Source organism: Xiphias gladius, chromosome 18, assembly GCF_016859285.1.
Source record: "Xiphias gladius isolate SHS-SW01 ecotype Sanya breed wild chromosome 18, ASM1685928v1, whole genome shotgun sequence".
Taxonomy (NCBI): Eukaryota; Metazoa; Chordata; class Actinopteri; order Istiophoriformes; family Xiphiidae; genus Xiphias; species Xiphias gladius.
In genome coordinates this window covers 22,829,411-22,839,305 of record NC_053417.1, presented here as the reverse complement: position 1 = coordinate 22,839,305, position 9,895 = coordinate 22,829,411, and the positions used below count along the sequence as shown (strand labels likewise).

The 9,895-nt window shown below is 38.9% G+C and overlaps 2 protein-coding genes across 2 annotated transcripts in view; one reads left to right on the top strand and one right to left on the bottom strand.

The window, feature by feature from the left end:
- Positions 1-1,752: 1,752 nt before the first annotated feature.
- LOC120804185 (prepro-urotensin II-beta-like) lies at positions 1,753-3,079 on the top strand. Its single transcript, XM_040153454.1, has 4 exons — positions 1,753-2,069; positions 2,451-2,576; positions 2,749-2,792; positions 2,890-3,079. Exons 1-4 carry the CDS (start codon positions 1,829-1,831, stop codon positions 3,001-3,003), a joined length of 525 nt encoding a protein of 174 aa, XP_040009388.1. The 5' UTR covers positions 1,753-1,828; the 3' UTR covers positions 3,004-3,079.
- A 2,731-nt stretch (positions 3,080-5,810) lies between these two features.
- Positions 5,811-9,895, bottom strand: part of camta1a (calmodulin binding transcription activator 1a) — a 279,419-nt gene continuing 275,334 nt past the window's right edge. Inside the window, exon 23 of the mRNA XM_040152963.1 lies at positions 5,811-8,708. Coding sequence (XP_040008897.1) covers positions 8,676-8,708 — 33 coding nt within the window. The 3' untranslated portion in view covers positions 5,811-8,675. The remainder of the gene's footprint in view (positions 8,709-9,895) is intronic.

Genomic DNA, 9,895 nt, shown 5'->3' with positions numbered 1-9,895 from the left:
GAAGTACAACAACCAAAAAACTGTTTCAATGTATGCACGGGCGTGCGAGTTTTGTTTTAGGAAACACTAGAAAACATGTGAACCTATCCTTTAAGTACTTAATGTCTGCGAGGCTTTGCACTCACCTAAATGCATGTAAGAGGGCAAAATTATTTTTTTTTACGTTGGTACATTCACCTGACTGCTGCAGTTTTTTTAATATTGAGATTTTGCCTTTTTTTTTTTTGCAAAACAAATGAACACAGAACACAGAAAACAAGGCCTGGTGGGTGGTTTATGTTTTAAGCCACCCACTAGGTGAGCTCTAGTCAGACCAAGCAACACTTTGGCCGGATACACACAACAACAAAATGCTGCTCACATGTTAATACTGCAGTACTCTACAATCCAAAAGAGTCTGTTTGTCACATTTATGACTTTTACTTTTGTTACCGCTAATGATTGTTCACATTTCCATTTAACATTTTAAAAGCAGGACTTTATTGATAATGTTATATTTTTCCTTTGACATAATGCTTCTTAAACTTCAGGTAACGAATTAGTTAAAGGAAATGTATTTGTTCATTTATTGCTTCAGGAAAAGGATTTAAACACATGGTTTTTGGAATTGAGTTCAGCCACTAAATTATGTTTATGGTGAATGATTTTGATGTCTAGTACCATCACTCTATAAGTCACACTATGATAAGTGCTGCTTTTCAAGTTTTTTTGAACTGTTACAGCTGTTCACAAACAACAACACACTGATTCAAATAAACCTGAATAAATAAAGTGCAGCACGTATCCATGTCTGTTAAAAGCAACGGTGCCTTGAAGAAATTCTAGATTCCTCATGAATGGTATAGTCGAGCCCATATGGAACAGGATAAACCTTAAGCAGGGAAGAAACAACATTTAGAGGCTGGAATGACCAGGGACTGGCAGCGGGGCCTTGACCAATACAGAATATAAATCTTGATAGCTTTTCATGATATACAGCATCACTTAATGGAGTGTCTGGCCCTCTGACCATAAAATTAAATGTCACTGTCGCTTTGTCTACCCTCATTATCATACAAGCGTCCCAACACTGACGTCACACTTCTAATAAATATACATATTACATACAGAGGTGCAAACTGTGACTTTGTAAATAGCCGTCTCCACCTGTCCCCCAATCTCCCAGCCAATAGGAGAGTGTCTGTAACTCTGTCCACTGATGCTGGACCTACTCATTAAGCTGAGGTTTATTGCATGACTACGAGTGAAAGCACAAATATAACGTCTCACCGAAACAAGGCCTCTAAATAACGTTCATGAATCAACCTGATTCGGTGACCCACTGTAAATTCTCTGCCGGCTTAAAATGTCAAATGGCTTACGCACTACAAGGCCTTGAACATTTTAGTATTTGCACTGAACCTCTGCGCAAGTAATTATGCAGTTTTATTAGGAACTCCTAGGGCTTTGTATGCAGCTCCGATTGTGGAGTTTTCCTCTGGGCTTTGAGTCAAGAGGATTCAAATGGCCGGAGAGTTTAATGAACTGGTAGCATAAAAACCTCAGTTATTTGTCTGCAGAGTTTCTCCACCTGCTCCCCTGTGGGATGTTGTTGAGAGTGACATCTGAAACACCTGCGCTGGTCCCATTTACAAAGTCAGTAAAAACAGTCAATCAAGCTGAGGAGCTGGTAAAACATGACTGTGCCCTTGAAGCATGGGCCACGGCACTTGTCTTTTTATTGAGCCTATAATTCACCCGTGACTGCCTGTTGATTTACGACAGTTAGATGGGATGAGACTGTGGATACTGCTGATGGCTGTTGTGGCCAGCAAAAGTGCCGTGTGGCATGCGGTGGGGGGGGGCAGGCTACAGCTGGAAGTATATAACCCAGTTGGAACCAACAGAGCATGTACAAGGCTTCTTTCCATCTGAGGACCTCCGTAAGAATCAGAGCCAGTTCCAAGAACAGTGTCCTACAGTGATGAAGTGTAAAAATCTCCTGTCCTGGGCCTTCCTGCTCGTGGCCTCTGGCCCACTCCTGGCCCACCCCATCACAGAATCTGCTGAGATGCCCTATCCAGGACCTGGTAAGTGGAAAGTAACATCTCCATTATAGCATTGATTCATAGTTATTTGGTAATTAATTTCCTTGATTAGCATTTTGATTAATAAAGCTTAATTTTTAAAGATTAATGGTAGGCAAGTCATGTCCTGAGCCCTGGAAATAATTACTTTAGAGTCTACGTGTTGAACGCTAACTGTTTTACCAAAGTTCAGACACTTGAACCATTAATGCTAGATTACTGATTACTGTAGAATCTGTCATGACAGAGGTGTTCACCTTACTCTGTTAGTTTATTCAGCATCAAGACTTAAATCTTGTCCGTAGATAGAAAATGTACACTGTTTGAATCTATACCTATCAGTGGTGTGATACCAACTTTGTGTGGTTTTTCGCTTGTCCCCAGTATCAATTGAGGACCGAGGAGTCGGCGCTCTGGATGATCTGTCTCTCTCCGAGCAAACCTTCCCTCCTCAGGGTGGTGCTGGTCTCAGATATTCCACTCTGATATCTGGGGAGACCAACAGAGATGGTAAGAAACAGACTTTACATACTTGCATGAGCTCATGTGTGTGAGAGTCGCCCCTTCATTTGCCCAACTCTTTACTTCTTTAACCTTTATCCTACCACTGCCCAAAAGCCGGACATGCTCAGAAATGCACAGAAATATTGAAATATTGCTCTCACGTTTTATTTTCTCTCAGGCGTCAGGACAACAGGCCTGCTTCCGAGGGGGATGAAAAGAGAGGTGGGTTTTGACAAACACTAACACTAACACTGCGAAGAAAAGTAAGCCGCATACTGTAAGTAAATGTTTATCGCTACAACTTTATCTTCTCTTTCAGGTCCTATTGGAGAAACAAAGTCTCCTAAATCCATTCAGCCATGTGTTTGGCATCCGGAAGCAGTTCAGGAAGAGAGAAGGGAATTCTGAGTGTTTCTGGAAGTACTGTGTTTAAAACGGACGACAAGCATTAATGCTACACACAAGAGACAGGGCTTGCACTAAAACAAAAACCCCTATCTTGCCCTCGCATAAGTACATGCAGACAAAGTCAACATCATGCTTGCATATACTGTATGTGCGCATATGCGTGCCCAGTGCATGTACTCACACACTCACACACACACACACACACACACACACACACACACACACACAAGCCGGTATGATTGAGACTTGTTGCATGTGGACTTTAAGATGATTTATTAAGATTACTTTTATGTTATGTGAAACTATATTTGTGTACACACATTTCTTAAAAGTCCTTGGTTGACTGATGTATGGCCAAATGTCTTTTAAATGTGAAAGTCAAAGGTCATACAGCACTGTATGCTGAATAGAAATAAAACCTATATTATAAAAACTGTATCTGCTAATTGTCTTTTCTGGATAAAAGTTGTTGGAGAGAAACATACTGGCAGCTGGAGAAACCACTACCCTTTTCTTAAAAGTAAAAGAGGAGACAAAAAGACATTGCAAACTTGGTTCTCGAGTTTTCTTCATTTTTTCCTTTTTTTATTATTTTACAGCAGAAAGAATATAAAGCATTCAGAAAACATCTTCCATATTTTTAAGGGCAATTCAAAACGTTTTGCATGGCTTCAGCAGCTGAAATCTTTTTTTTTTTTTTTTTTTTTACATATCCATCGAGTCAGTGACGCTTGTACATGCACAATTACAAAAATAAAACTTACAAACAAGAGAAGGGAAGAAAAAGGAGGAAAGCAAAACACATTAGGAGAACCAAGAGGAGATGAAACCTTTAAGGGTAGGGGTTGGGGGTGGAGAGAAATTGGGTCACATAACAGGGAAAGACAGAGAGTAAGACAGCTATAGAGGAGAGGAAAATAGGTCTAACACTAGTTCACATGCAAAGTGTCGAGGACCCATAACTTTCTATCAAAGCAGGGCCTTTTTTTTCTTCTTGGTTTGGAATTGATGAAAACGTGCAGTTCCGTAAAGGGTGCCATATAATTGCTGTCCATAAACTACTGAATGCTTGTCTTGCAATACTGGCATTTGCATAAGAGTAAGTCCACTACATGTTTCCAATCATTTTAAACTTCACTAGGTCTATAGGTCTCCACAAAATAGTTCTTTATTGCTCTGTGTCCACAAGTGGAATATGTTGTAAAACGGTTTCTGTTCTGTTGTCCTGATGTGCCTACCTTTCTCCGGTTTGGGTGCTTGAGAAAAAGAAGAGGAGGAAAGGCAGATTCCCAGGTCAGTTCACAGAACATGTTGAAATTGATAATACTGTATACTAATGCAGAGAGCCTATCAGCTAACCTGTCATCCCATTCATAAATGGCAGTAAAACAAGATTTGCAGGTGAACTTCTCATATGACTACACTCTTAATCTTAAATACCTTCTACACTTTGTCACTTAGATAAATTAAAGGCCTAAAGAACTGGCCAGAATTATACTATGATTTGACGGGCTTCTGCGAAAGAACGTCAAATCATTTATCTTAATGAGCTATAAATAACAGGACTTTATTCCAGGACTCCAATGGTGTCTCTAATGTCCAACGATACTGAGAGGAAATGGATTATATTTCATATTCACTCATTTTAATGACTTCAGTATAGCAGTGGTGAACCTGTCTGTCCTAGATTCTGAGCCAGAAAGCATTGCTGAAAGATTTTGTCAATTTCAGCTTCTTCTGCTGTGAATCGCGTGTCCTGCTCTGTTTCCTCCTCCCCATTTTGGCACCCTGAGTAAAAAGAAGGGAGGTGAACCAGTCCCTCAGCCCGGAGAAGAGCAATGCTGCCTTCACCGCTCAGTGTACAAGTCAAACCGACACCTTGACATGTCTGCATGTGTGCTGTGCGGTGTCTTGTGCGTGTGTTTGTGTGTATCGTGTGTCTCTTAGTTAATACTTGCTATATATACTGCCACAATGGTCTCCGACCTTCGCCGTTTGTTCCTGTTTGAAGTTGGGAGCACACTGATCAAATCTAAATGAATCAAAAACTAAAGAAAAAGTCTAAAAAGTTAGAGCTTGCTCTAAAAACAATCCTGTCTTCATGCTTTGCCATGAAAATGTCAGTAGCTACTGAGTATTGATCACCGGCTCAATTTGTAGGTCTGCCCTCCAGGCACATGCCCTCTGTCTTTCTGAGTTCTGTGACACGTCAAACCAGCGTTCAACCTTTTTACAGAACAGTATTTCTTTTAACGAGTCTATCTGACTATCGATTCTAGGAAAATAAGCATGCTTTAGGTGCAGTTCTGTCACCCTGTTAACTATTTTACCCATGCAAGCATAATAAATCCTTCTCCTTTTTGCCACAACACTGCATTGGCTATGCATTCTAACCACAGATGTGAGGATGAATGCAGGGCAACAAACCCCAGTAGTGGCATTTCTAAATGTGATTTTAACAAGCTGTCCCCGTACAAAACTAAGGCAAAAAGATGAAAGAAAAAAACTAAGCATGTTGACAAGCTGGAGTGCCGTACTGATACTGGTGTGATAGAGGGGATATCATATTGTGGCTTAGGTGGGTGTAAGGTGATGGTGATCATGTGTGTTCATGTAGAAGATACAGCACTGCGTGTAGGTGACCATGTTCTCTCAAAATTTTCTCAGCCTCAGGTACATTAATGCTAAGCTTCTGACATAAGCTTGGCATTATAAGGATATGAATAGGCACTTTCTACATAAACACTCAGGAAATAAAGTTTACATATCAGATGAGTGAAAAACAAAACAACAGAAAACAAAAAACAAAAAAAACAACAAGCAGTCAGTCAAGGAAAAAAAAAAAGAGAAATACCTATTTAGCCCAAAAATTATATGACAAACATGACAACACTTCAATAAAAAAAAACAAAAGTTTTTCAGTGGCACTTTGCTGAATGATCACATGTCATTACTTGGATACACAATACACTTTCTGGTAGTTCTGGTATTTATATGTTATTAGAATTAGGCAGCAACCACTAGGCACCTGTACACCAGCAGCTCATGTGTATTCTTTCTCAGATTGTTCAGTGTATTGTACATCCCTATCAAAACTGCTGTATATTAGACACATCCAGTGCATTACAGTCATTTTGGCTCACTGACCCCTGCGTCGAGATGGATGACAACTTTTAGTGCTGTCCCTCCGGATAGAATCGTTTTAGCACCTTTGACTGTTCATTTAGCAAATGTGTTTTCGTAAGCTTGACCAAGCAATCCAGTCATGTACAGTATGCTACATGTTTGTCAACTAGACACCTTTGCTCTTTTGGAATACAAGGTCTATTTTGACCCTGGCAGCCCTGATCAAGGAGTTTTCCATTAAAACATAATGTATTCGGAAAATATGGCCACCAGTTTACTTGGGATTGGTAAATCAATGTTTGTCGCAACATTTAAAGAGGCGAATTCAATCTTTTTCCATGTACGGGAGTATTAAAATGGATTACTTTATAGGGACACCGTGGGCAAGGCTGCCATTTACAATCTTTAAGCTCAGACAATATACCTCAGAAACAAGTCACATTCCATTTGCAATGACAACAAAAGTAAAACTCAAACTTTGCTATGGTATATTCATTGATGGTAAAATACTTCACTTATCTGTGGGAATGGTGGAGATATGAGAGACTTAAATCCTTTCTGCTTAAGTACGACTCCCTCTGCAAACTGTGTACCTTATTGATCTAGTGATCCTCTGCCAGTTGTGATCTCATGGTCTTTAGTGCTAGTGTGTATTTCATTTGTATGATTATCTGCTCTGCAAAAATTAACTTAATTCTCTTCTTAAGCTATATAGCATTCACATACCTTGGCACCATTGGCAAAAGATTCTTGGTAGCCCAAAACAAACAAAAGAAAAAAAAGTAAACATAACTGTACTTGTTTTAAGATAATTTTGCAGACTTCTCCTAACTCTAAATACAGTATTTTTTTTTTTAACTTTTTCATATTGCAACGATATCATGCTTTAGCAAAAATGTTCTTCTCAAGAACGATCAAAATAAAATAAAATACTCTAATAGTGAAATAGTTTTAATTTTACAGAGCATAGCCACTACTGCTTTTGTTGTTTTTTTTTCCCTTTTAACTCTGTTCATACTTTTCATGCACATAGCTCATTTTTATCCCAGGTATTTACACTATATACAAACAATACAACCATACTTCTTAGGCATTCAAACAAAACTATACAAATATTCTGTTTTTGTCTCGTACCTGTTTTTGACCCATTTTTAATGAATAAAATAATATATTTCTAAAATACAATCCCCTTTGGGTAAATGTTTTTTCCTACGTACTTTCAGCCTTCTTTATATACAGAAATCGCTCAATTGTCAAAAATATGGATTTGTCAAACCCCTATTTTGGGACAAGCTTAGGGACCCCTCAAAGAATCTCTAAGACGTCAAGGCAATGTATGTGATCTTCCCCTCAAAAGCCTTCACAGGCTCTGAAGTTCATTTAAAAAGAACAGTAGTAACCTGCATGACCATAACCATTACAACACAAAATAGGCAAGTTCTTTTCTCTTGTTAGGTTTCAGAGGAGCAATAAATTGAACAAGGCAAACTTAACCAAAGTAAAAAGAAACCGGACAATACAGGGATAGCTTCATCACTGAGATGGTAGAACATATGGTGGAAAAGATGGATATGTGTACCACTAAAGTGGAAACAGAAAGAAAATCATAGGATAGGCTGAAAGACTAGACCATAAGCACACAAGCAAAGACTTTTCTTGCCAAGAAGTCATGCATTTTTTTCTTGGTAGGATTCAACAACATAGAGTCTGAAGATACAGATCATCAATACATTAGACATGATGGAACAAATACATTGGACAGTATGGAACAAATTCAAGTAATAAAGTGACAATATAAACGCTAAAGCATAGGGTTTTTTTGTTTTTAAGAAATGGCAAAACAAATATTTTATCCCTTATCTGCATCTGCATGGTTAAACCCCTGACTACATTCATTTGTAGCTCCACCCATGTGGGCAGACTGGTGGGGTAGAGCACAGTGGGACAGGAGCAACTGTTGAGCTAAATTGAATACTATATCATCTACAGCAGTGGATAGAAGTGGGAGCGTGGGTTACCAATATATTTGGTTAAAAAAAAAATCCTTCTTCAAATGAATTGATTGGTCACTTAAAAAATTATGAAATACAATTAGAGCCCAGAGTGTTTCTGCATGGTCTCCCTATCCTCTGAGGTCTTCTGCAGCAGCCTTAATTTACGTCTCTTCAGGTCCTCATGTGTGACAGACCTCCTCACACATGTCCTGCGTTTGCTTCCTTGATCGTCCAAAACCTCTTCATATCCAAAAAAGACAAAGCAATCCATGAAAAAGTGCAAAAAATGCCACGAAGCAAATGTTCTGCACCCCCCACCCCTTAAAGTTTATAATCCCGTAGAAGTTGCCACTCTCCGACCAAAATCAAGTCAGTGGAAATAAAAGATATGTGAAAAAATGCTCTTGTACATGTAATATTAGTTGAACCAGTAACACTGCAGAAGTAGTAATAATTGCAGTGCTTGCATTGATGTTTTTTTTCCATTTCTCTTGTAAAATGTCTTGGGTACAAATGAAAAAGAAAAGAGGAGTCAGGAGAGTGATGTCACATCGCGAGGGGGCTCTTCTGAGGGGTCTCATGTTCCCTTGCCCTTTTCAATTCTTTCACCCTGGAACACAGACACAGACAGGTGGCCATGAATGCAACAGCCATGACTTGAGTATAAAGCTTATCAAGACACACACAGGCTTAACAGTAATCACACCGTTCAGCCAGAACCATCAGAACAATATCAAGTCAGCCCAGATCCGGAACTACGGCTGGTCTGCGAAAGGAAATGTTGGTCAGGGTTGAACTGAACTTGCACTTTGGAATGAACAAATGGGGATTATTATGGCACAATTACAGAATCATTACTACATTCATTTATTACATTTGGGATAAAATGCACTTTTATGACAAAATAAGTACAAGAAAGCTTGTGATGAAGGGAATTTAATTTTAAATGTTCCAACACAATATGGTGATGATATTATAGTTGTTATAATTACAGTTATTCTAATTTGATATTACTCATTTCAAAGTGACACTTGCACCCTGAAAAACTTTTTTTGCACAAAATGCAGCATGTGACGCTAATGTGACAACCTTTGATTACGACAAATGAAGATCAGAATGCAATGTACAACTATCCTTCCACATTTTTAAATCTATTTATTCAGTGATAAAAACAATGAATCATTGGACTAATGTTAATGGTCAAAGTAGAGGCCACTTCCTCATATAAAAACTAAAAATACTAAGAATTCTTTCTAAACAAGTCAAGTCTGAGAAGAAATTCAAAATTTGTGGGAAAAAAGTTATGGATTTTCTGAATTTCAAGCCTTTATACATGCGTTGTCTGGCAGTTCACAAAAGAGTACCACCAGAAGCTGGTGTGGGTTCACAGAAGGGACATTGTGTCTCAAGTGTATGAGCAAAAAGCCGTCAGCCTGCTGAGTACACAGCACTCTGTAACCTAAAAATTGATTTTAACACATCAACCCCCATCAAGTTATGGATTAAGTCCCTCTCTGGCAATTCTTAGCAAAAGGTAAACACTGCAACATTTATGTACTGAAGAGAAGCAAACTAGGTACGTGCAGGCTTAGATACAGTGTTTGCACACAAACCCTGTGTGTATGTGTGTGTGTAAATGTAAGTTTGTGTGCTGCATCCTCTCATCCTCAGTTGGTGTACCCCCTGGAGGGATGAATCCATTAAAGCTCTGTGCCAGAGTCCCAGTGGGTGAAGGAACCTATTGTTTGTTTTTTTCACTGTGACCTATATGCTATCACAGCTTCCTAACCTATTATC